The sequence below is a fragment of the Pelodiscus sinensis genome, chromosome 30 (assembly GCF_052426305.1).
Source record: "Pelodiscus sinensis isolate ZL-2025 chromosome 30, ASM5242630v1, whole genome shotgun sequence".
NCBI classification, from domain to species: domain Eukaryota; kingdom Metazoa; phylum Chordata; order Testudines; family Trionychidae; genus Pelodiscus; species Pelodiscus sinensis.
In genome coordinates, this window is record NC_143081.1 from 6,996,521 (window position 1) to 7,022,287 (window position 25,767).

General features: G+C 54.2%; 2 protein-coding genes across 2 annotated transcripts in view; one reads left to right on the top strand and one right to left on the bottom strand.

Annotated features, from left to right (window-relative positions):
* On the bottom strand, positions 1–25,617 carry LOC149521083 (Fc receptor-like protein 5). Its single transcript, XM_089774139.1, has 6 exons — positions 25,428–25,617; positions 21,486–21,803; positions 11,848–12,150; positions 9,816–10,106; positions 601–942; positions 1–265 (listed from the first exon to the last, which is right to left on the bottom strand). Exons 1-6 carry the CDS (start codon positions 25,615–25,617, stop codon positions 171–173), a joined length of 1,539 nt encoding a protein of 512 aa, XP_089630265.1. The 3' UTR covers positions 1–170.
* The window catches only part of LOC149521081 (Fc receptor-like protein 5), a 203,585-nt gene that overhangs the window by 52,079 nt on the left and 125,739 nt on the right, over positions 1–25,767 (top strand). The window lies entirely within an intron of this gene.

A 25,767-nucleotide genomic window follows, 5' to 3' on the forward strand; every position in this document is an offset into this window, starting at 1 on the left:
GTAGAGATCAAGGTGCAGATACCTGGGTGTCCCGGCCCTGAGGATCCAGAGCAGGTGGACTCCCGGACAGGGACCACGGTGAGAGACAGGTGTGCTGGAGGATCACCTTGTGGGGTGACTCCAAGCCACAGAAGGAAGGGCCCTTCCCAGAAGAATCCAGTCACATTTGTTTACAAGCAGCAGTGGGAGAGGAAGATGATGAGGCCATTGATGATGAAGAAGGAGCCACCCACGGCCAGCTCCCGGACCCAGAGGAAGCTGGGAGCTGCAGAGAGAGAGAAGCATGGTGGAACCAGGAGCTAAGTGTCACTGCTGAGAACGATGGGTGTGATGTCCGTGTATCCCTGCCTCCTGAACTCATGGCAAACTCCCCCAGGGCTCACAAGCCGTCAAGCTGAGACGTGAATCGCACGCCAGCCCGTCTCTCTCACACTGATTCTTCCCCACACTTTGTCTGTCCCTCTCCTCTCTGCATGTCCCCCAGCCCATGTGTGCCCTGTCCTGGCCTCACTGGTCCATCAATAGAGCTGGGTAAGAACGTGTGGGAGTGAAGAGGGTGAATTTCTCTAAGGAGACATTAGCGCCCAAGAGCCACCTCACCTGACACTGTGATGTTCCCAGGGATGGTCACAGCCTGGCTCCTGGGGGACGGGATCCACTTCCCACTCACGTTCTCCTCGTACCCACAGGTGAATTCCCCGGTGTTGTTCAGACTGGCCCATGGGATGTGGAGCACGGAGACCTTCACAGAGCTGGTGCTGGGCCCCATGGTGTTGATCTCAGATGCTGCTTCACCAGGAACAAACTTGACATTGTCTTTGTAGAAGTGAAACCTCCTCTCGCCGTCATCCCAGGGGGCCGTGCAGGTGAGGAGCAGGGAAAATCCGTCCGTCACCACTCCAGATGGGGGATCCATGCTCAGGGAGGGCGGGGGAAGGGTATCTGTGGGCATTACAAAGGGTAGGGTGTGACAAAGTGGGGACTGTGCTCCTTCTGTTTGCTTTGTTATCTTGTGTGTGATTCCCACTGTCCTGCGCTGCTCTGTTGTACCCACGTTTCCCCGGGCACTGCACTGGTGCCTGGCTGGGGATGGGAATGTTGGGTGTGGCTCTCACTGAGGGAGGCTGCCCCAGGCTTCCCCATTGTAGCACATACCAACAATAGCCCAGGCTGTCTGGTAACCTGAGCCTAGGTGGGGGGTGCAACCAGGTGACACCTTGCCTGGAATCTAAGCAAAGGAGGGGGTGGGGCTGCCTAAAGGGCTGAGAGCAGTTGCTGGGTGTGTGAGCTCTCTGGGCCGGGGAAGGATGCAAGAAGGGGGCCAGGGCAGTGGCTCTGGGCCCCCCCTCCCGCCATGGTGGATTGCACTGACTGCTCCTGGTCCCTGTGTTAGCAAGTGTGAGCTACGCTGTGTGGCTGCCAATGAATAACCCTTCTGTTCCACGTGCCGGATGAGAGTCAGTCTGGCTGTGGAGGGGGGTGCAGGGCCCAGGGACTCTCCCACACTCTGTGACAGTGAGGTCAGTAGGGACAGAGCCTGGGAGGGGATGTGGCGATTTTGCCCAGAATTTAATATACTCGGAACTGACCTGTGCTCTCTCTCCAGAGTCCTTTGTTTCACTTCAGGAAGGGGCTCCCCATAGAAATGAGTGCGAGCTGGGCCGGGAGCTGAGGGTGGCTCCCTTCGGATGCAAAGTGGGGCTGGGATTTCTCATCAGCGGGTGGACAGGGTTACCAGGGTGTGACTCGGTTTATGCTAATCCCTGAACCTGTGGTATTGACGGAGCCCTCTGCAGACAGGGAGGGGCATGGGAGTCTGATTGTTATGTTGTGGGGAGTATCACAGCATAGGAAGAAATCAGTGGAAAGGCAGAGAGCTGGAGTAGCTGCAAGTGTCCATTTTACTGTATAGCACAGAACTAACTAGAAGAAGCCCAAACCAGCTGGGCTGACTCCAGTGGCCTAACTTGGTTACTATAACAACAAGATCTACATCTACAACCCAATACACAACACTAGTGATCTGTCCTCCCTAGTGCTGGGTGGTCCTGCTGGGATCCAACGTTCCCAGAGGGTGGAGGCAGAAGTCAGCCATATTGGGTGCCCTGGTCTCTGTCTGTTGGGCAGCTATGTTCTTGGCCATGTTGAGTGGCCTTGTGTGGTGCTCCTCTCCGAAGGGTGTCCATGTTGGACACGAGGCAGCCATATTGGCTAAAGGTGTCCTTGGCTGTGCTGGAGGGTACAGAGGGTAGACATGCTGGTCTGTGTCACCAGAAAACAAAGGAATCCTCTTACGGAAGAACAAATGTAACTGGGCATAAGATCTGTGGGCAAAAGGCCATGCGCACTGAGCCCCAAGTGAATGGGTTGATTTTTAGGTGACACAGGGCCCCTCAGGGTATGTCTATACTACAAAGTTAATTCGAACTAACAGCCGTTAGTTCGAATTAACTTTCATAGGCGCTACACATGCGCTTAATTCGAACTAGATAAACCTCATTCCACGAGGACTAAGCCTAGTTTGAATTAAGTAGTTCGAATTAAGGGCTGTGTAGTCACTTAATTCGAACTAGTGGGAGGCTAGCCCTCCCCAGCCTGCCCTGGTGGCCACTCTGGGCACCACCAGGGAAACTTGTCTGCTCCCCTCCTGGCCCCGGAGCCCTTAAAGGGGCACGGGCTGGCTACGGTGCCCGTGCCAGGTGCAAGCCTGCCAGCACCCAGCCAGCAGACCCTGCACCTGGCACAGCACGAGCCAGCCACCCGCTGCCACCCAACCCTCTGCCTCTTTCCAGGACCAGGCTGGTGACTCCCAGGAGCCTGCCCGGGTCGCAAGAGGCGGGCGCCTGACTGGTCTAGTGCAGAGATTTTGGACCTCATTGAGGTTTGGGGGGAGGCCTATGACATCCACGACCTCCGCACTAGGCACAGGAATGCAGCCGTCTAGAGCAGGATAGCTGCCAGCCTGGCCACCAAAGGCCACATGCGAACCCAGGAGCAGGTTTGCAGGAAAAACAAGTTGGTCCAGTGAGACACCCGACCCTGAGACCTGAGCTTAGAACATAAGAACATAAGAACATAAGAATGGCCGTATTGGGTCAGACCAAAGGTCCATCTAGCCCAGTAGCCTGTCTGCTGACAGCGGCCAACACCAGGTACCCTGGAGGGGATGGACCGAAGAAAATGACCAAGCCATTTGTCTCGTGCCATCCATCTCCAGCCTTCAACAAACAGAGGCCAGGGACACCATCCGTACCCCCTGGCTAATAGCACTCCATGGACCCAACCTCCATGACTTTATCTAACTTCTCTTTAAACTCTGTTCCAGTTCTAGCCTTCACAGCCTCCTGTGGCAAGGAGTTCCACAGGTTGACTATTTGCTTTGTGAAGAAGAACTTTCTTGTATTAGTTTGAAGCCTGCTACCCATTCATTTCATTTGGGGTATGTCTAGACTACAGGGTTTTGTCGACAAAAGTGGACTTTTGTCGACAAATCTATACCTGCATCCACACTGCTTTTGAGTTATGTCAACATAATGTCAACAAATCTCAGCAGTTTTGTTGACGTATGTAAACCTCATTCTACGAGGAATAACACCTTTTATCGACAGAGTTCTGTCGATAGAAGGCATTATCGCATCTACACTGTCCTTTGTGTCCACACTGTTATGTCGACGCTCTTTGTCGACAGTATCTGTTGACAAAACTTCTGGCGACAAAACCCTGTAGTCTAGACATACCCTTGGTGTCCTCTAGTCCTTATATTATGGGAACTAATGAAGAACTTTTCTTTATTCACCCTCTCCTCACCACTCATGCTTTTATAGACCTCTATCATATCCCCCCTCAGTCTCCTCTTTTCTAAGCTGAAAAGTCCCAGTCTCTTTAGCCTCTCTTCATATGGGACCTGTTCCAAATCCCTAATCATTGTAGTTGCCCTTTTCGGAACCATTTCCAAGGCCAAAACATCTTTTCTGAGGTGAGGAGACCACATCTGTACACAGAACTGAAGATATGGTGTACCATAGTTTTATACATCCCCTCTTCCCCTGGCTTCCCCCTTCCAGCTCCCTCCTCCCAGGTTTCCCTCTCCCCTCTACCACCCTCTCTCTTCCCCTCTCCCACCTCCTTTTCCCAGTCTCCCCAGAGGTTCATCCCCCCCCTTTTGCCCCCAGTTTTGTTAAATAAAGAGAGTTTCTATTTTTGACCACACATGTCCTTTTTTACATCAGGAAGGGGGGCTAGGGAGGGGTAAGTGGAAGGAGGTGAGGGAAGAATGGGGTACGAGCCCCCCATGGGGAGGACTGGGGTGGCTCTGTGGGCTCCTCGGGGTGGAAGCTCTCCTGCAGGGCCTCCTGGATCCTGACAGCCCCCGATGGACACCCCCCCGGATGCCAGTCTGCGGCAAGTGCAGCCGGGCTGATGGCCGAGTGCTGTGATGTGCCGAGTGAGGGCACTCAGGGCACTCCAAGCCAGGACTGCTTTGCTGTCCCTCATCGAGGTAGACAGGCAAGCGGGGAACCCTGAGAACTGTCTGTCCAGGGTGGGGGTCGGGTCCCTTTAAGCACAGCCCTCGGCTAACCTGAGGCAGCAGCTCCATGCTCTAAGTCCTAACCTGGCACTGCTTCCAGCCAGCCTTAACCTCGGTTCAGGGGCCACTCAATGTGGACATGCTAGTTCGAATTAGCAAAATACTAATTTGAACTCGTTTTTAGGTCTAGATGCACTAGTTTGAATTAGCTTAGTTCGAATTAACTAATTTGAATTAAGTTAGTTCAGGTTAATGCTGTAGTGTAGATATACCCTCTCTGTCTATATAGCAGCCTTGTTCTCAGTCAGGTGGGTGTTTGGGATAGGGAGGAGGCTGGGAGCCTGGCTGGGGAAAGTCAGGGGACACTGGGAGCATGGCTGGGGCTGCAGCTGGATAGGGATGGAGAAAGGGCCTCCCCACTGAAGACCCACATGTCTCACCACCCCCAGGTGGAAATAGGGTCTCACTCAACACTGACCCCAGGACAGGAGGGCTCAGTTTGGACAGGCTCTGTCACCCAGTCTCCAATACCCAGTGCAGACAGTGTAGGCTTGGCTGTTTGCTGTCAGTGGTGCTGCCCTGGATGGAGACCCCACTGAAGGTCTGGTCCTTTCCCTGACTGAAGAACCCATATCCCAAGAGCTAAGCACCCCAAGGTGATCAGCTTCACTGGTACACTGATGGTCCCAGGGGGCCCAGTGAGAGGATGGCGAACTGGTGGAGGGTCATAGAGGAGAGGGGACTGGTGAGAAAGTCTGTGACACACACACACACAATCCACCCCAATACCCCACCCCGCCCAGGCTGATGGATACTTGCTGGCTCTCTGGAGCGTGGATCTCTGATGTACAGACACGTGCATGGCCTGGAGCCCTTTTTCTTTGCACATTCAGGGTTAGAGGGAGCAGCCCCTGGCAAACGCAGCTGAGACGCTCCATCCACCTCCTTAGTCACACTGCAGACGTGTGACCCCCGGAGCAGCCCAATGTGAGGGGACCAGGCTCTCCTAGACAGTAACTAGGGAGATCAGGACTCAGGAAGAGGGACGGGGTTTGGGATCAGGAGTAGATAGAGAAAGAGAGCTGGCATTAGATACAGAAGGGTCACAGCTGGCAGGTGGAAAGCCCTGGGAGATGAGGGGCCACTGGCTTGAGGGGGGTGGAGGGATAGCTCAGTGGCTTGAACACTGGTCTGTTAAGCCAAGGGTTGTGAGTTCAATCCTTGCAGAGGCCATTTGGGACAAAACATTTTTCAGGGATAGTATTTGGTCCTGCTCTGAAGACAGGGTTTGGACTTGATGAACATTCAAGGTCCCTTCCAGTTCTAGGAGATAAGCAATCTCCATTAATTTAATTTAATCAAACTCATTTTCAAGTATTAAAAACCCTGCACCTCTGTACCTCAGCCCTGCCCTGTGCGCACATTGGCCAGTAGGAGACACGGGGCCTTATTGCTCGATGTCGGTACGGAGCTGATGGGGGAATGGGCAAGATTCCATTAACTCCCTGTCTCCGGAAGATTGTCATATAGGAAGTGGCAGGGCTGGAGGCAATGAAATGAGCTAACCACAGAGGTGCCACCTCGCTGATCAGCTGGGAGCATCTCCCTGCAGTTGGGGTGCCCAACCCCCCATGGCTTGACAGAGAGCAGAGATGTTTCTGGGGGCCAGGAGCCCCAGATCACCAGCAAAGCACTGATGAACCTCCAGATGGAGCTGTGACGTAGTGGGGGTACCTGGCTGGTTTCTATGCTGCTGGCTCTGGGGTAACCCCCACTGGCTGCTGTGGGTACCACGACCCAGCAAAACAGGATGAGTCACTACGCAAACCAGTGGCCAGACACCCCCATGGAGAGGAACAAAGGAAGGTGGAATGCTGCCCTGGCTGGGGGGCAGGGCTGGAAGAGAGTTAGTTAGTTGCTGTCTGTGAGCATGGAGGAGACAGCCTAGGGAAAGAGGGTGGAGTTTAGGGGCCCAGTCTCCCCCATCTCAAGGGGGCCTGAGGCATCCTAGCCCAGCTCTGTGACCAGATTACATCTGTGCTGTGCTGTATCCTGGAGAGGCAATAAACTTCCTCTATTCCACCGGCTGGTGCAGTCTGTTTGTGCCATTTCGGGGTGCAGGAAACGGGGGACCCCCAACGCGCCATCACAGGAGCCATGGACCCAGGGAGCAACACTGACCAGAGACAGGGACTGAAATTGCCGTGACCTGGACCTGAGAAACTGGGCAGTGTCACAGCTGGTACATGGAGCAGAAAGACCCTGGGGCTGTTGTTGGTCCTGTGGCAGACAGGGGCACTTACCAATCACTGTGATGGAGATGGGTTGAGTTCTCTTCGATGGGATCTCTCGCCCAGACTCTATCTTCCAGTAATCACAGCTGTATGCTCCGGCTTCTGACTCAGACACATTCAAGAGCAGAAGGAAAGTGCTGACATGGGACCAAGATTCGTGGAGCTTTCTGGAGTCAATTATCCGCCCACCCTTAAAAAACCGGATCCCGGATTGGGTGGAAGCACTGAGAACTGAGCATGTCAGGTTCACAGATTCGCCGTGTAGGAGGCTGCCGTGCGGTGGGCTCACAGTGAGTTTGGGGACCAACGGCTGGGCTGGAAGGAGGAGGGAGGAAGCAGAGAAGTCTCTTTACAAGCAGTGCCCCCATTCGTGTAAACAGTGACCCCCTCCCCCTCAGCCAGTCCCACCCACAGCTTCTCCCAGCCTCCCCTTTGTTCTTCCCAGGCCTTTGCACAGTTCTGGGGGCACCTTCCAAATATCAGCAGCTGCATCATTGGAGGCTGCCAGGGTGGATGTATCCAGACCCGGACAGGTGAACACGGACCCAGCGTAAGAAGCGGAGGCTCTTTGGGTGGAGCAGGACTAGAAGGCAGGGCTGGGAGGGAACCAGGGTCTCTGATGTTCTCTCTTCACACCTGTAAGGCCCATAGGATGGTCCGTTCAAACACACAGGGCTTGGGGTCACATGACTGGTGGGCACACACTGCTGAAGCCAGGAAATGATCCAGCTGGGACCTGGCTGAGCAGCTGTGACGTCCTGCTGCTGTGAGGGACCCTGCTTCTTGCCAGGCTCCTGCAGTCAGTATCCAGCCTATTCCTGCCCCACTCCCAGCCTGTGCCTGCCCTGCTCCACCCTTGTTCCACGTCTGGCCCCACTGTCACCATCCAACCAGGCTGCCTCCATCCTGGCTCCTAGAACCCAGAGCAGGGCCCAGGGCTGCTTCAACACTGGTGATTTTCCAGCCAGCACTGGGTGTGTTTTCTGAAAGATCTGCCCTGTGCCCAGCAGGGTTCACTCAGGGCTGTGCCCTGGGCTCTGTGGGGTCCAGGCGTGTAATCATTCAGCCCTTCAGGACTCAGAGCTGATGTTTCTGTGACAGTAACACCCCAGCTGATAAATCCTGATATGCATTAAAGCAGATTCTTTGGCTTGCTCGGACACCAGCCCATCCCCATCTCAGCATTGGCAAGGGGGGGGGGGTGGACCTGCTGCCCATTCCTGAACTAGATGCCCCCAGGCAGCCGTGGTATCTCCTCAGGCCCATGTTGCTGGGCTTCCAGCCTGGGAGTGAGTCAGGCCCGAGGTGCCTTGGCTCCCCCTGCCTGTCCCCAGAATGGCACAGTCCAAGGTACTTCTACTCCCCTGGTCCCAATGCCTGCCCCCAGTACAGTGCTGTCCAAGGTAGTGACGAATCATAGAATAATAGGACTGGAAGGGACCTCGAGAGGTCATCGAGTCCAGTCCCCCGCCCTCAAGGCAGGACCAAGCTCCGTCTACACCATCCCTGACAGATGTCTATCTAACCTGTTCTTAAATATCTCCAGAGAGGGAGATTCCACCACCTCCCTTGGCAATTGATTCCAGTGTTTGACCACCCTGACAGTTAGGAATTTTTTCCTAATGTCCAATCTAAACCTCCCCTGCTGCACTTTAAGCCCATTACTCCTTGTCCTGTCCTCAGTAACCAAGAGGAACAAATTTTCTCCTTCCTCCTTGTGACACCCTTTTAGATATTTGAAAACCGCTATTATGTCCCCCCCTTAATCTTCCTTTTTCCAAACTAAACAAGCCCAGTTCACGAAGCCTGGCTTCATAGGTCATGTTCTCTAGACCTTTAATCATTCTTGTCGCTCTTCTCTGTACCCTTTCCAATTTCTCCACATCTTTCTTGAAATGTGGCGCCCAGAACTGGACACAGTACTCCAGCTGAGGCCTAACTAGTGCAGAGTAGAGTGGCAGAATGACTTCACGAGTTTTGCTTACAACACACCTGTTGATACAACCTAGAATCATATTTGCTTTTTTTGCAACAGCATCACACTGTTGACTCATATTCAACTTGTGGTCCACTAGGACCCCTAGATCCCTTTCTGCCATGCTCCTTCCTAGACAGTCGCTTCCCATCTTGTATGTATGGAACTGATTGTTCCTTCCTAAGTGGAGCACTTTGCATTTCTCTTTATTAAACCTCATCCTGTTTACCTCTGACCATTTCTCTAACTTGCTAAGGTCATTTTGAATTATGTCCCTATCCTCCAAAGAAGTTGCAACCCCACCCAGTTTGATATCATCTGTATATAGGGGAACCTGGAAAGCTGTGCCTTGAGGATAAATGGTGATGTCTGCTTTTTCCACAGTGCATATCCCTAAAAAGAAATCTGGTGCACATAAGCACGCAGGCAGGTTTGGGAGGGAGAAACTGTGAGAGGAAGGAATGTTTTGAATAAAAATGCAGATTAAAAATGATAGGTGAGACCACATTAAGAACAAAGGACAAGCAGCCGTGTGCTGGTACTGATACTTCTGATCAGCTTCTGATCAGCAAACATTACAGGTGAAGCCATAAAACTGTCACCTGCACATATAGTTTAGGCAACACCCCAATGTCCAAGGCACCACTGCTAGCAGACAGCTGCATCCCTCTCTCTCCAGGGCTTGAGAGCAACTGAGTGTCCCCTGGCCAACCACCTTTTTATGTTGCCCAGCAGAGCTCTGATTGGCTGACTCTAGCCTGCTTCTCATTGGCTCCCTGCCTCAGCCCTCATTCCTTATGTGGAGTTATGTTTTAACCCCTTATGTGCCATTGCAGGACAATCACCTTGTCGCACTGTCATTCAGCAGGTGTGTGTGTGTGAGTGGGTGGATGTGGGTGCGCGCCTTCCTCTGTCAGTGCAACATTCATCTCATCAGCAGCAGGTGCTGGATTCCCACAGGAAATGTCTCTCCATGGCACAAAGGCACCAGTGGAAGCTAGCACAGCCCAGCACTCACCTCTCACAGTGATGGAGACAGGGAGACTCTCCACAGACTGGATCTCCTGTCCAGACGAGCGTGTCCAGTATCGGCAGGTGTATGATCCAGAGTCCCATGACCACAATGTTAAGTTCATGATGTTGTAGTAGGTGTTGCCAGGTGTGAAGATCCTTTCCCCGTTTTTGGAGAATTGAAATTTTGTAATTGCCACATCACCACTGGGAGGAGAACACTTGAGCTGAACAGACTCCCCAGAGAGGTAGAGTTGGTGCAGGGGTCTCTGGGAGAGGGTAGGAGCTGCTGGGGGGCCTGAAAAAGACAACGGGTCAGATTTCAAAGCTGAAGGGATTCAGGGTGTGAGAGGAGGAGATAAAGGGCAGGAGGCTGTTACTGCCTAAGTGGAGGACGAGGGGGATTCCCACAGAGAAATAAATGCCCCCCTGAAACCTCACTGCCCCCAGTCAGGTGTCTCTCTGTGGTGCTGTATTACACGGCCTTCCAAAGGTCACAGGTTTCATCTGGAGGCACCTGGGGTGAGCAGGGTTCAGGGAAAGGAACAGGGCTGCAGAAGAGTCTGGACACCAGGGCTGTGTCTACACTGGCCACTTATTTCGGAAAATCAGCCGCATTTCTGGAATAACTTGCCAGCTGTCTACACTGGCCCCTTGAATTTCCGGAAAAGCACTGACAATCTACTGTAAGAAATCAGCCGCTTTTCCGGAAATACTATGCTGCTCCCGTTCGGGCAAAAGTCCTTCTTCCGGAAAACTGTTCCAGAAAAGGGCCAGTGTAGACATCACAGTAGAGTTTTCCGCAAAAAAGCCCCGATTGCAAAAATGATGATTGGGGCTTTTTTGTAGAAAAGTGCGTCTACATTGGCACGGACGCTTTTCCGGAAAAAGTGCTTTTCCGGAAAAGCATCCTGCCAATATAGATGCGCTTTTTCTGGAAATACTTATCACAGAAAACTGTTCCGTTTTAAGCATTTCCTGAAAATCATGCCAGTGTAGCCCTAGCCCAGGAGTCAGTTAGGTACAGAAGAAGGGGCCCAGACAGCAGTGATCTCTGGAGGGATTTGGGAGCAGGGGCAGATGTTACCAGGCTAAATTCATCTCAGGGGAGTGGAGTTTCCATGGGAAATGCCCTGCACCCCTGTGCCTCACTGTGCCCACGTTACCAGCAGCAACCTCAATCCCCCTGATTCCAACACTTTCTGGGGAAAGTGTGTGTGTGTAGGGGGGGGAATGTTGTTACAAATGGGTAAAACCCAACACACCCATTCCCATCAGGATATTCACCCCCACAGTCCCAATCCATGGACAGAGGCAGAAAATTGGGGAGAACCCATCAGTTGACCACCAGACTATGGTGCCTGCTCCTGGGCACTACCCCTCAGCAGCACCTAAACGCTGGATTCCTCCCCTCCCAGGGAGCCCAATTACCCAACAGCCCACCTTGCCCCACAGCCGCTCTTCACCAGTTCCCTTCCACTAGGGCAAATAGCACTGGCCACTCAGCATCGGCAAGGGGGGTTGGACCTGCTGCCAATTCCTGCCCTAGATGCCCCATTGCAGCCCTTGTATCTCCTCAGACCCATGTCACTGGGCCCCCAGCCTGGGAGTGGGTCAGGTCAGAGCTCCCCTGGCTCCTCCTGCCTGCCCCCTGCTAGCAGCCAGCTGCATCCCTGTCTCGCCAGGACTAAGAGAGACTGGGTGTCCCCTGACCATCCACCTTTTTATGCTGCCCATCAGGGCTCTGATTGGCTGACTTTATCCTGCTTGTGATTGGCTCCCTGCCCCAGCCCTTTCCCCTTATATGGGGTTAGGTTTTAACCCCTTATGTGCCAGTGCATGACCACCACACTGTCAGACTTTCATTCACCAGATGTGTGTGTGTGTGCGCACACGTATGTTTATACCCAGGGACGTGAGCACCCTGCTCTGTTTGTGCAACACTCATCTCATGGACTACAAGACCGGGATTCCACGCAGGGAATGCATCTCTGTAGCAAAAACCAACCCAGGGAATCTGGGGACAGCCCAGCACTTACCTGTCAGAGTGATGAGAACTGGGGGACTCTCCAGTGACTGGATCTCCCGCCCGGACGGGTGTATCCAGTACCGGCAGGTGTACGACCCGGAGTCCCCAGGCTTCAATTTTAAGTTCCTGACACCAGAGTAGCTGCTGCCCGGTGGGACAACAGGTGGGAAGATCCTTCTCCCCTCCTTGGTAAATTGAAATCTTGTAACTGCCTCATCGCCACTGGGAGGAGAACATGTTAGCTGCACGGATTCCCCAGCGAGGTGCAGCTGGTGCGGGTGGCTCAAGGTGAGGGTGGGAGCTGCTGGGGGGTCTGAAAAAGACAATGGGTCAGATTCCAGTGGAGGAAAAGCGACACAGAGAGGCCAAGAGGCTGAGATGCAGAAGAGGAGGCTGCTTCTGACTAAATGGAGCTAGAGTGTTTCTTAAACTCTGTGCCATGGCTTCTTTTAACCTTTTTCCCCCCTTTCCCTCCTCGTGGAGACTGAAGCTCAGCTGGGATAGCACATGCGGCAATTAAAGGGGCCATGATCTTTTCTTTTTTCTTTTTTCCCCCCTCAACAATTTTCCTTTAGTGTTTCACATAAAAATGATTGTTTGGTGTTCCACAGTCTTAAAAAGTTTAAGAAACACTGAGCAGTGGTTTGAGCATTGGCCTGCTAAACCCAGCGTTGTGAGTTCAATCCTTGTGGTGGCCATTTGGGGCAAAAATTCATCAGGGCTGGTATTTGGTCCTACTGAGAAGGCAGGGGACTGGACTCCATGACCTTTCAAGATCCCTTCCAGTTCTAGGAGATAGGCAATCTCCATTATTATTATTTATTAGCCAGAGAGATTCCCATAGAAAAATAAATGCCCCACTGAAATCCCACTGCACCCCGCCTCTCCCGCCCAGTGTCTCACCTTGCCCCTATATCACACAGCCCTCCAAAGGTTCCCTGGTGGGGTACCTGGGTGGGCAGGGCTAAGGGAGAAGTGAAGGGTGCAGAAGGGTTTGGAAACCAGGGTTGGGGTTAGATACAGAAGAAGGGGCCCACCCAGCAGGGGTCTCTCTGGGGATTCCATCCCTGCTTTGAGAGAAGAGTTTGTATCCACTGCTGCTTTCACCCCAGGGGTAGCTCCTGCCCCTCTCATACATGTGACCCGTAGGGGGTGCTGACATAGTTGTGCCACCAGGGTCTGGCGTAACAGGATAGACACCAATCCCTGTTTTGACAGAAATCAGGGTGTGCCCCTCGGCAATGCCCACCCAGGACCCCAGCGCTGTGAGCTCTCCACAGCAGTGCCCTGGCAATGCCCAGTCTATGCTGAGCAGCTGGGAACCCCAGTCCCACCATGGACTTTCTGAGATGCAGGGAGGGAGGCTGGGCAGACAGAGGGTGAAGGTGAGGAGCTGGGGTGCTGGGGCTCACCTCTCACAGTGATGGAGAGGGAGTTGCTGTTCCTAGAGGAGATCTCTCCACTGTATTCCTGTCTCCAATATGCACAGGTGTAGGCCCCAGCCCTCCCTTTCTCAGCGATGAGTTCCAGCCGGGCCCCTGCATTTGGGTGTGGGACTGTGCTGGGCTCCTGCAGTTCATTTTGAAGGAAGAATCTGTATCCTGAGACCAATCCATTTGAAGGAGCTGAACAGGTGAGGTTAACCTGATCCCCTGGGAGATAGACTCGGTAGCTGCGGTCCAGAGAGAGGCTGGGGGCTGGCAGGGGATCTGGAACAGAGACACGGGGTCAGTGGGCAGGGAGATGCCAGGATGGAATGAGGAGAAGGGAGAAGGGGTAAAAGATCCGTCCTGGGCAGACAGGAACACAAACCAGCCTCACCTCACTGCCCTGACCCCATTCCCACACACCATGGCAAATAAACCTCATTCCGGGCCCTTTTCCGAGATCCCAGGCCAGAAGGGCCCATTGTGCTCATGGAGTCCAACCCGTGTGTCACCCAGCCCCTGGGATTGCCCTGGATGGTCCCTCTGTCACCCAGAGCAGATCCCCGGGAAGCACATTGAGGCTTCATTCAGAAATCATCAGCGCTGGAGAATCCACCCCAGAGCTTTGGGAAGTGTCCCCCTGGTTAATTCCCCCACCGTGAAAATGCCCCCTATTTCCAGCCTGAGTTTGTCTGGCTCCAGCTCCCAGGCACTGGGTTGTGTTTGCAACTGAGCTGTTGATTAATCCCCAGATAGGAGCTTCTAGACAGAGACCACGTCCCCCCGACCCTTCTCTGTGTTGTTAAACAGCTCCTGGACTGTCTTTCTCTAAGATGGACCCGCTGTGCGGCGCGTTGGGGTTTCCCTGACTCCTGCACCCCCATAGTGGCAAGAACAGACTCCACCAGCCAGTAGAACAGAGGGAGTTTATTGCTTCTCCAGGATACAGCACAGCACAGATGTAATCTGGTTACAGGGCAGGCCTAGGATGCCTCAGCCCCCCTTGAGATGGGGGAGACTGGGCCCCTAAATTCCAGCCCCTTCCCTAGGCTGCCTCCTCCATGATTCCAGACAGAAACTAAAACTCTCCTCCAGCCCTGCCTCCCCAGCCCGGGCTGCACTCGACCTCCCTTCCTTTGTCTCTCTCCCTGGAAAACCAACTTGTTGGACAGGTTGGGAGCTCCTTGCATAATGACTCATCCCCTGTCCTGCTGGACCATGCTACAAACAGCTGCCAGTGGAGGTCACACACAGCCCACTGCCCAGCATAGCAACCAGCAAGGTACCCCACTACATCACACCCGCCCTCCGTGTCACTGGACAAATTCCAGCTCCCTCCATCTGTCCAACTTCACTCCCTTCCCACAGCCTGCTCCCTGCACCCCTGATCTCCACTAACTCTCCGTCAGCTGCTCCCCATCCCATAGAGGCAGGAGATGGCAGGGTGATGGAGGGAACCCAGACTGTGCCATGGGGCAATTCAGGGACAAGGGCAGGGGCTCTGCAGATGTCCACATAGGGCAGCAAGGATCGTCCATGTGACTCGGAACCACCAGATCCCCTCTCTCTCCATCCAGAGGAAGCGGGTGAGCTCATTTGTGGGAGGTGGAAGGGCCCTTCCTCCACTTGGGACCCCCAAGATCCCAACACTCTCCATTCTGGGGGAATGTGGGGTGCAAACAGAGGGGGCAGGGATGTTGTTGAAAATGGATCGATCCCAACACCCCCATTTCCATCAGGACAGTCACCCAGAGTCTCCATCCAGGGGCAGAGGAATAAGTGAGCAGGAGAATCTGTCATGTGACCATCAGCCCTGCCCAGCAGTAGGTAAAAGGCGCTGACTAGAAATGAGGAAGCTCTGGCGGATGTGGTGGAGAGAAGGGGGAGTTTTTCCACCCATCACGTTTCCTCAGGAGTCTCTGCAGAACCTGCGTTTACTGCCCTGCTGCATGGGGCTGGGTGTCTGGCCTTGGCCCTCAGCCCTCTGATCTGAGAGCTGGGGCAGAGAGCTCCACAGGGGTGGGTCTCCATGGCCCGCCCAGCTCTCTCTCTCTCTGCTGAGGCTGCCAATGAGGGGCTGGGCAGTGCCCATGGGGATGGGGGCATCCTCTCCCCTGTGACCTGGGCTGGGACCCACCAAACAGACCCTCCCAGCAGGCATCAGATGGAGTCGCTCTTCCACCCCTCTGGATGTCAGGGGAAGTCACGGGGACATCAGGGGATGATCCCCCCTTCCTTGCAATTCCCAACACCATGGTGTGAGAGGATCCGGATCCCAGCCCCACTGACAGAACCCCTCTATCCTCCCCCACCCCACCGCCAGCATCTCAGGGATGCCAGGAGATGCCGTTACCTGCGGGGGACACCGGCCTGGGGAGACTCTGGAGAGAGGCTGGAAGAGAAGAGCAGAGAGGGGGTGAGGGATCTGGGGATGCAGAGCTGGGAGAGGGGACTCTCCAGGCAGACAGACAGACACAGATGGGCTGTGGGGTGGGGGGGGGCTGAGGCCAAGCACTCACCCAGCAGAGGCAGAAGGCGAGTTAGCTCCATGCTGAGCCGGTCGCTCTGGCCTGGGAGCTGGGTTCTTGGCTCAGCAGGGGACGTCACAGCTTCAGGCGTGGCCACCACTCAGCTCTGGCTGGAGACAGCTGCTGTGTGAGGCAGAGTGTGGGGGAGGGAGCTGCCCATTTCCTGGGCTTGACAGTGGGGCGTGGGGAGAGTTTCCAGTCCCCAGACACCGACCTCATGTAATGGGACTGATCCCACTCTGGGGAGCTGGAGCTGGGCCAGGCTGAGGAAGAGCTGGTGGGGGGAGAAAGGGGGCAGCTCAGCTGAGATGGGGCTGTGGGGAGAAGCTCTCCCATCTCTTTGTTTATCCCCACAGGGGAGAGTCTTTAAACTGAGGGGGCTGCAGCCGTGAGTCCCCACTTCCCCACTCAGCCAGACCCTGCCCCTGGGCTCACACCTTCCTACCCAGGTGTCATTTTCACATCTCTGGAGGGAAAGAATCCGACATTTTCTGATCATTGTGAGGGAGCCACTTAGTCACCAGCCGGGCCGCTGCTGTGGCTTTGGCTTCCTGCTCTCTAGTCTGAGCGCTGTGAATTTCAATTCCTCCCACCAAGCAGAGATTCCCATTTGCCCCGTGACCAAGATTTATTTCGCTTTCCTTTCATGGCCCATGAACACCATGCACGGAATTGAATGAGGTTAGAGATCTGGAGTGTGGAATGGTTTCTGGTTTTACATGTGCACAGGGAATCCATCCAGGGTGTTTCCCTCAATGTCTGGGTGATCATCTGTGGCTCTGGGCTGAGAGCTGGGTTCTCAGCTCAGCAGACGCAGACCCAGCCTTAGGTGAGGCCACCACTCGGCTCAGGGGCTGGAGAGATGCTGGGGTGTGGGGCACAGGGAGTGGGAAGTGGGGATGAAGCAGAAGCCCCATGTGACCAGTAGCTCAGGGAGGGGCTGGGACTCATTTAGTCGAGAGAGGCTCAGAGGCTCAGAGGACAGTCGAGAGAGGCTTACACTCACTGGAGATCTGGCCCCAGGGGCTAAGGCCTGTTGACACCCTCGTTCCCCTGCAGACTTGGGAACTGGCCTGGCATTGCTGGGGCCTGTTAAACTAGCGCTGTATGCTCTGCTGTGGCACAGGGAGCCGTAGCACAGCAAGGTAGCCCTGGGCCCCAAACCTTCACCGTGTCACGGGACTGACCCTGTCCTAGGCAACAGGAGCTGGAGGTAGGGCCAGACCCAGCTGGAGATGGAGCCCAGCTGGGGAAGGGCTCGGGAGAGCTGAAACGGGAGCAGCCCAGCTGAGATGGGGGTTGTGGGGAGAAGTTCTCCCGTCTCTTTGTTCATCTCCACAGGGGAGTGGCCCAGCTGCAGGGACACATCATGGGAGGAGAAATCACCTCAGGGCCTGTGGGTCTGTCATCAGCGGTGCTGTGCCAGGCCCTGCCATGAGGGGACACTGCAGCCATGAGTCCTCTCTGCCCCACCCAGCCAGACCCTCCCCCTGGGTCCAGGCCTTCCTACCTGGGTGCAATTTTAACGTCTCTGGAAGGAAAGAATCCGACATTTCCCATCCCCGGGAAACCTGCCTCGTCTGTGCTGAGGTGTCGGTTCCCTGTTCTCGGTTCTGAGATTCAGTCCCTCACACCAGGCAGAAGTTCGTGTTCACCCCGTAACAAAGAGCTTTGGGGATTAACCGTCTCTTCCCTTGTGTGTCCCATAAATACCAGGCATGAAGTTTTCCACCATTGTACTTGATGGGGTGTCTGTGCTCCACTGGCGATGGAGCTGCTGTGCCTAGAGGAGATCTCACCATTGGATTTGCATCTCCAGTACACACAGGTGTCTGTCTCACTTCCTCCATTCCCAGCTGTGAGCTCCAGCCAGGCTCCTGCATTGGGGCTGTGGACAATCCTGGGGCCCTGCTGCCCGTTGTGTGAAAAGAGCCTGTGTCTGAAACCTGCACAAGGCAAGGAGCAGAGCGGAAGATCGTAGCCCAGTCCCTGGGAGAAGCAGAGCTACAAAAAGTGTGTGTGGGCCAGAGAGGGAGTGAGGACAGAGGGTGGGTGGGTCAGCGGAGAGGGAGAGGCCAGGATGGAATAAGAAGGGGGAAGAGATGAGCCCTGCACAGACATGAAAACAAACTAACCTCATCTCATTGCATGTCTCCACCCCCACACTGGGAAACACACCCCGGCAAATAAACCGTGGCCCAGCTTTCTGACTCTCCATCCATCTGTCCGTCTCGCTCTCTCTCATTTCCTAGATCCCAAAGTCAGAAGGGATCATTGTGAATTGGAGTCCAACCTCCTGTGTCCACAGATCCTAGGAGTTCCCTGAATTGGTCTCTCTCTGACCTAGAGCAGGATTCTGAGAAACACATTCAGGCTTGATTCAGAAATCTCCAGCACTGAAGAATCCACCACAAGCCCTGGGGAACTGTCCCTGTGGTTAATTCCCCTCCTTGTTACGCTCTGGGCCTGGTTTCCTGTCTGAACTGGTCTAACATCAGTTCCTGAGCACTGGGTTGTGTTTCACGCTTCTCCGCCCTCTCACCTCCCACCCTGTCTTGCTGAGACAAAACCTCTGGTCTCTCCCAGCAGAGCACAGAGTTGGGGTGAGACACCCCCCGGCGGAGCAAGACAGACACTGATAACAGCCCCGCTCGGGGAGGGCTCAGCTTCAGGGATGTGACAGCACCCGGGGCACAGGCCCAATGGGACCAAACCCCACATCAGCCTGTCTCACTCTGCCTACGGCAGCTCCTGGGACATTTGTCCCACTGACACTGGGCCCTGCGGCTCCGGTTCATCTTCTGTCTGAGCAAAATCGCAGGAAACCCAAAGTAAAACCAGAGCTGGGGCCAAGGCAAACAGAAGGCTGAGGTTCTCATGAAACAAATGTATGGGGGATGGGGAAGGGCATGGCCAGCTTGTATTACAGCCGGTGACAAGACTTTGCCTGGCCCTGGGCAATGGGAGGGGTTTGACTCTGGCCCTGCAGGAAAGGGCGGGGCCTCAGTTTGGAAGGGTAGGGCTTGGAGGGGCCAGTCTTCAGTATCACACGGACCATGCTGCCCCTCCCCCAGCCACCCCTCAGCGCTGCCCAGATGTGGCTCTGCTGGACTGGTGCCAGACCATAAACAGCTCGTTGCTGGGCCGCGGTGGTTGCTGCAGATTTTACCCGGCTGTGGTGCTGGGGCTGAGGAGCCAGCAGGAGGAGGCAGAACAGAAAGTGCCTCCCTCCTCCCCGCTCCTACCCAGTTACGATGGCAGCCTGGCCCTGCATCCTCGCTTGGGGAGGGGAAGGAGGGATCATGCGCACCGCCCACTGGAAATAACGACCATGCGCCCTAGAGGTGGCAGCCCCACTCTGGGGAGTGCTGGTCTGGGGTGGTGTCAAAGGGCAAAGGGGTGTCAGGAGGGGGCATGGTGGGGTCATGGAGCAAGAGGGTGTTGGCAGGGGCTGTAGGAGTCAGATGTTAAAGGGTGAAAGGGCTCAGGTGTGGGGGGGTCAAAGGGTATAAAACACTGGGGAACAAGGGGCTGGGTTGGGGCTAGTTACACTGGCAACATGTTATTTGCATATTCATTATTTGCATAATCAATATGCAAATACAATGTTACTGGTCCACCAAATGTTTGTGAATGGGTTTGCTGGTCCAGGGTATAAATAAGAATGGAAACCACCAGTTTAAAGTGCTCAGAGCCCAGGACCTTTTCAATCACCAGCCCTGGGTCAACGCCCCTCCCCCCCCCACCGCTGGTCCTGCCCAGCATCCACCATAAAAAACTTCATCGCAGTCTGTCTGAACCAGGGCAGGCCCCGCCCACCTGATGGCAGGTTCTATGGCATGATGAGTTCAGCAAGAGAGTGAGAAATGTGAAGTCCCGATGCGCTGCACCAGCCTTCCCCTGGAGGCACAGAGTCCCCTGGATGGTCCTCTTCATCAGTGGGGGACACAGTCAACTAAGCATTTTGCTCTGTGATGTGCCACAATCGTCTGTCTGGTGTCTCTGGGCCTCCTGCTGCTGGGCAGGAAGAAGCCCCTTCTGGTACAAATGCATATTGCACACTTGGTCCCACTTCCCACCAAACTGGGAGTGTTTATAGCGACAGAGCAAACACTGAACTATCCCATTGAAACACAGGGCACTGCCAGTATCCGCGAGATTAACGCAGGCAGCAACTTGCAAGTGTATCCCAGCACCTAGCTGCTAAATACTGTCTTTGACGTTGAATCGCTTTGTAGAGTAAAAGGAACGTAACCCATGAGCTGGTCTATTTCCAGGTAGGAGCGTGTCTGTTCTTACCTCGTACCCACAGACTGGGCAGCAGCTAGCACCAGACATGCCGGTTGTGTACAGGCCATGCTATTTGATCCATGCAGATGTGCAAACCCACATCCCTTTGTCCAGTGTTGGTTTTTTTATTAAGCACCTCCAGAATATAGATCCAGTGTCTACATACGTGCCTGTGTACACGCCATACGTATGTCACACAGGGATCGTCATAGCCGGGGTCATCAGCTTTCCATGATCCCTGACAAGACACTGGTGTGATGAAGCAGGAGATCTCAGGGGTTTCGGAAGGGTTGGCAGGCAGAAGAGAGACCCCCAGTGTCCCTGGGTGTTACTGCTTTCACAAGGAAGTTTGCTGTTCAGTGGTCAGCACAGAACTGGAGATCCCAGACATGAGTCTGGAGAACAGAGACCCCAGCGACTGGTGACCTGCTGACGGGGAGGCCCAGCTCAGATGGCTCAGCCATTTATGGCTAGTGGGAGGACAATGGCCTCTGCAGAGGACCCTGGTGACCTGCCTAGCTGGTTCTAGCCTGGGAGGAAGAAAGGGCAGGGGAGAGGAGAGGCGGAGAAGAAAGGGGCCCAAGTGACCCTGTTTAGCTGGACTGAAGACAAAGGAAAGGGGCGAGGATGCTGGGGGCAATATCAGAGACTTGGTTGGAAGGAGAAGGGGACATCTGGATGGGGCAGAGGCAGCAGGCAGAGCCCACCTGGCTGCAGGGGAGACTGGTGTGCTGGGCTGAGGGAGACCAGGCCTACAGGCCTGAGAGTTCCTATGCTGGTTTCAGATGCACCATAAACCCTCTGGTTTTATTCTGGCTGAGTTGCTCCGGTCTAGAGATCAGGGTGTGGAAACCTGGGTGTCCCAGCCCTGAGGATCCAGAGAAAGTGGGCTCCCTGATAAGTCTGACAGTCAGCGACAGGTGTGCTGGATGGCCCTTCTCAGAAGAATCCAGTGACTTTTGTCTACAAGCAGCAGTGGAAAACGAGGAAGATGAGGCCGTTGATAAGGAAGAAGGAGCCGCCCACAGCCAGCTCCCGGGCCCAGAGGAAGCTGGGAGCTGCAGAGAGAAGAGAAGCGTGGGTGGAATCAGCAGGTAGGTGTCACTTCTGAGAGCAATGGGTGTGATGTCTGTGTATCCCTGCCTCTAAAGCTCACGGCAAACTCCCCCGGAGCTCACAAGCCATCTCGCTGAGATGTGAATCCCACCCCCAGCCCTTCTCTCTTACACTGACCCCTGATTCTTCCCACTTCTGTGTTTGTCCTTCTCCTCTCTGCACATCCCCCAGCCCACCTGTGCCCTGCCCTGGCCTCAACAGTCCATCAAAAGATCTGGGTAAGAGCATGTGGGAATTAAGAAGGTGAATTTCTGTAAGGAGACATTAGCACCCAAGAGCCACCTCACCTGACACTGTGACTTTCCCAGTGACGGTCACAGCCTGGCTCCTGAGGGACGGGATCCACCTCCCACTCATGTTCTCCTCGTACCCACAGGTGAATTCCCCGGTGTTGTTCAGACTGGCCCATGGGATGCTGGTGCTGCTCTCCGTGGTGCTGATCTCTGACTCTGCTTCCCCAGGAGCAAACCTGACATTGTCTTTGTAGAAGTGAAACCTCCTCTCGCCGGCATCACAGGGGGCCGTGCAGGTGAGGAGCAGGGGGAGCCCTTCGCTCACCTCTCCAGATGGGGGATTTATGCTCAGTGAAGGCTGGGGAAGGGGATCTGTGGGATTAGAAATGGGAGGGGTCAGACGGGACAGGGCATGGTAGGGGATGTGGAGCTGGTGCCCAGAATTCGACGTACTCAGCCCTGATCTCTGCTCTCTCTCCAGAGCCTCCTGTTTCACCTCAGCATCCGGAGGAGCCTCCGCTCAGAAATGAGTGAGTGCTAGGCCAGGAACTTCAGATACGATATGGGGCTGGGATATCGGGTCAGAAGGTGGCCAGGGTTAACAGGGCTTGACTTGGTTTCCATCACCCCTCCATTGCTAATGGCCCAACCCCTGGTACTTATGGAGCCATCTGCAGACAGGGAGGGCCCTTGGGAGTCTGGAGATGCCACCCCCTCTGGGCAGACTGGCTGAGAGCTGGATGGTCTTGCAGGGACTGGACTCTCCCAGAGGGCCGAGGCACAAGGCAGCCACATTCATTCCCCTGGATTGTGTCCGTTGGTCAGCCATGTTCTTGGCCATGTTGAGGGCTCAAAAGCAGTGCTCCTCTCTGAAGAGTGGCCACGTTGGGTGGACTTGTTCGTGGCTCTTTTGAGCAGCCTTGTTCTGTGGCTGTTCGTGTAAGTTTCAGAGGGGGTCACCACATTGGGCTGTGTCTCTGAAAGCAAGGAGGCACCTTCAGCAACCATAGACACTAACAAATGTCTCTAGGCATAAGCTTTTGTGGGCTAGAGGCCAAGAGACGTTTCCATGGGAAATTCCCTGCACCTCTGAAACCCAACCCTATTCATGCCTATATGTTATCCAGCAGGAGGCAGGGGATTATCCCTCTATGGCATATTGGAGGGGCCAGGGGAATGATTAAGATGCCATTGCCTGATCCATCTCCTTATGATCCTCATGTATGAAGCGGCAGGGCTGGAGGCTGAGAGTGGGCATTGAAATGATCTAACCACAGCAGTGCCCTCTAACTGACCAACTTACTGATCAGTACGCACTGTCCTGCTGTCAGGTCTGACATCAGGGCCTTCATTGGTGTGTTGGAGCGGAAACAACAGATTGTATGGTAAATAGTACAGCAAAAGTTGTTTCCTGTCAATTGTAGGACCTGTGTTCATGAAGTGCCGTAACGAGGCTGAATGTGTCCCTTTCATTGCTTTTGATGTGAAAATGCAAATATCAAAGGCAGGGGAAATGAGCTTTGTAGTGCGTTAACCAGTTAATGTTTTTGTTCAAGCCCAGGGTAACGGTACCAAATCTGTCAATTTGAGATTCTACAGACTGTCTCTGCAATTGGCTAGTGAAATCCTTTTGTAGAAGAATGGCTACCTTTAAACCTATGATCGAGGGGCCAGAAAGGCTAAAATGCTCTCCTACAGGTTCATGTTCTGATTTCTGATTCATGGGAAAGCACCCAGGAGTCCTGGCTCCCATTAGCTGCCCATTAGCTGGCTCTGGAGTGGTTGGGAGATATTTCCTGGAACTCAGAGGAGGGTGCTCCAGTCTGTGCTTGATGGTGTACTTGTCAGGCCTGTCATAGAATTATAGAACCATAGAGCTGGAAGAGACCTCAGCAGGTCATCAAGTCCAGCCCCCTGCCCAAGGCAGGACCAATCCTAATTAAATCAACCCAGCCAGGGCTTTGTTAAGCTGGGACTTAAAAATCTCTAGGGATGGAGGTTCCACCACCTCCCTAGGGAACCCATCCCAGCAGCGGCAGATTTAAGGCAGGGCAAGCGGGGCGGCTGTCCTGGGTCCCATGCTACCAAAGGCCCCACGCATGCGCCATGTCAAAGGGGGGGGGGGACGGCAAAATTGTGCTGCCCTGGGCCTCTGCATCCCAGTGCTTCACAACCCTCCTAGAAAATAGAGTTTTTCCTTATACTCAATCTAGACACCCCCCTCCACTATAACTTGAGACTATTGCTCCTTGTTCTGCCATCTGTCACTACTGAGAACAGCCTCTCTCCAGCCTCTTTGGAACCTCCCTTCAGGGAGTTGAAGGTGTGACGTAGTGGGAGGGAACTTGCTGGTTTCTATGGGTCTGTGGTAACCCCACTGGCTGCCCAGAAGGACAGGGATGGGTACCACAGCCCAGAAGGACAGGGATGCGTCATTATGCCAAGGGAGCCCTCAACCGGTCCGACCAGCTAACCCCCATGGAGAGGAATTAAGGAAGGTGAATGCTGCCCTGGCTGGGGGGCAGGGCTGGAGGAGATTGAGTTAGTTCTTGTCTGGAAAGCAAGGGAGAAGGAGCTGGGGAGGGGGGCTGGGACTCCCCCATCTCAAGGGGGGGCACTGAGGCCTCCTAGCCCCAGTTCCTGTAACCAGATTACATCTGTGCTGTGCTATATCCTGGAGAAGCAATAAACTATCTCCATTCTACTGGCTGGTGGAGTCTGTTCGTGCCATTTCGGGGTGCAGGAGACAGGGGACCCCAACGTGCCATCACAGAAGGCTGCTACCAAATCCCCCCTCACTCTTCTCTTCTGCAGACTAAACAAACCCAACTCCCTCAGCCTCTGCTCGTAGGTCCTGTGCCCCAGCCCCGGAATCATTTTCGTCTCCCTCTGCTGGCCCCTCTCCAATGCGTCCACATCCTTTCTGTAGTGGGGGGCCCAGAACTGGACACAATCCTCCAGTTGTGGCCTCCCCAGAGCTGAATAAAGGAGAATAATCACTTCTCTGGATCTGCTGGCCACGCTCCTCCTAATGCACCTAAATAACCATTGACCTAAATAAACAACTAAAAGGTCTAATTTCTGCTGCTCTGCACTACAAAGGCTGAAGCAGCACAGAGGAAATGTAATTGCTGTAGAAGAATTGCTGGTTTTTGCAATTGTATTGTGCTTTTATGAAATTTACGGCCACCTACATATTTTATGGACTTTATGGACATGTCCAATTGAGGCTAATTTTGTATGAACTGTTCATACATGTACTGATGGTTGGTAAGCCCACTGAGACGGCTTCTGTTTGGTGGAGCAGTAGAGTTAAGGCAGCTTGTGCCTGTCCTAGCTCTGCCGCACTCCTGAAAGCAGCTGGCGTGTACAGTGATGGCTCCATGGTGCCATGTTCTGCCCCACTCTGACAGGCACCGAGCCCACAGCTTCTACTGGCCACGGGTCCCTGTTATCGACCAGTGGAAGCTGCAGGAGAGGTGTCTTCCAGCAAGGATTGCATGGGAGCACTCCCTTCTCTGCCTTTTTCAGGGACATGTCAGCCCCGTCCAGGAGCACCACTTACCATGGGGATCACAACCCCAATCTTGGCAGGTTCCCCAAGTAGTACAAGGGCCCTACCATCAATCAAATGTTAGCTCCGCCCCCTACCCCGGCAGTCCCGTCTCCCCTGTCACCGGAAGTCTCGCCCTTGGTGGTAATACATCTGGGGTCAAGAGGGACAGGTGACTGGAAATAAGGGGTGTCATGTGACCCCTCTGAGGACTCGCCCTGCCTCCCTCTACCAATCAGGAAGGGTTTTTTCCCCCCATGTGGGACCACCCCATGAGCCGCTTTGACCAATCGGGGGGCAGTTCCAGGATCGGATGACCCGCCCAGAAGTGGGTCATGTGACCCTTCTAAGAGCTTCCCATGACGCCCTAATGGGCAAGAAGTTTAATGAGTCTATAAAACAAATGCCCATGGCCTTAACTTTCACACACATTAGTTTACTACCCTGAGTGATCAGTTCTAGGCACATCTTTTCCTTCAGTAGCTGTCTCACGACTAAGTACACATCGTAACCTTTGGAATTGTGTGCTATGAATGTGTTGTCAAGGAACTCTTTGCCAATAAATGTCTTAACGAACATAGAGAGACACTCACTACCCTTAAATTCCCAGGATTTTTCTGGTTTTACGGCCATAGCAAAAATGTAATTGGGGGTGTGCAACCCAGTCTCCTGCGTGCATTCGAAATCATAAAAAATATACTCTGAGGATTCGGGCTAAGGCTGTCCATAAAAGATAAATGACTGTCAATGTTGCCAACAAGAAAGCCCTTACACTGCTTACAG

What these genes read in the sequence shown, in the direction of transcription:
- LOC149521083 (XM_089774139.1), bottom strand. Translation starts at nt 25,617, where the DNA reads ATGGCCGTAAAACCAGAAAAATCCTGGGAATTTAAGGGTAGTGAGTGT. An exon ending in TGGGAAAGTCACAGTGTCAG is followed by an intron (nt 12,151 to 21,485) that starts GTGAGGTGGCTC and finishes TGTCTTTTTCAG; the next exon opens with ACCCCCCAGCAGCTCCCACC. An exon ending in TGGGAACATCACAGTGTCAG is followed by an intron (nt 266 to 600) that starts GTGAGGTGGCTC and finishes CTCTCTCTGCAG; the next exon opens with CTCCCAGCTTCCTCTGGGTC.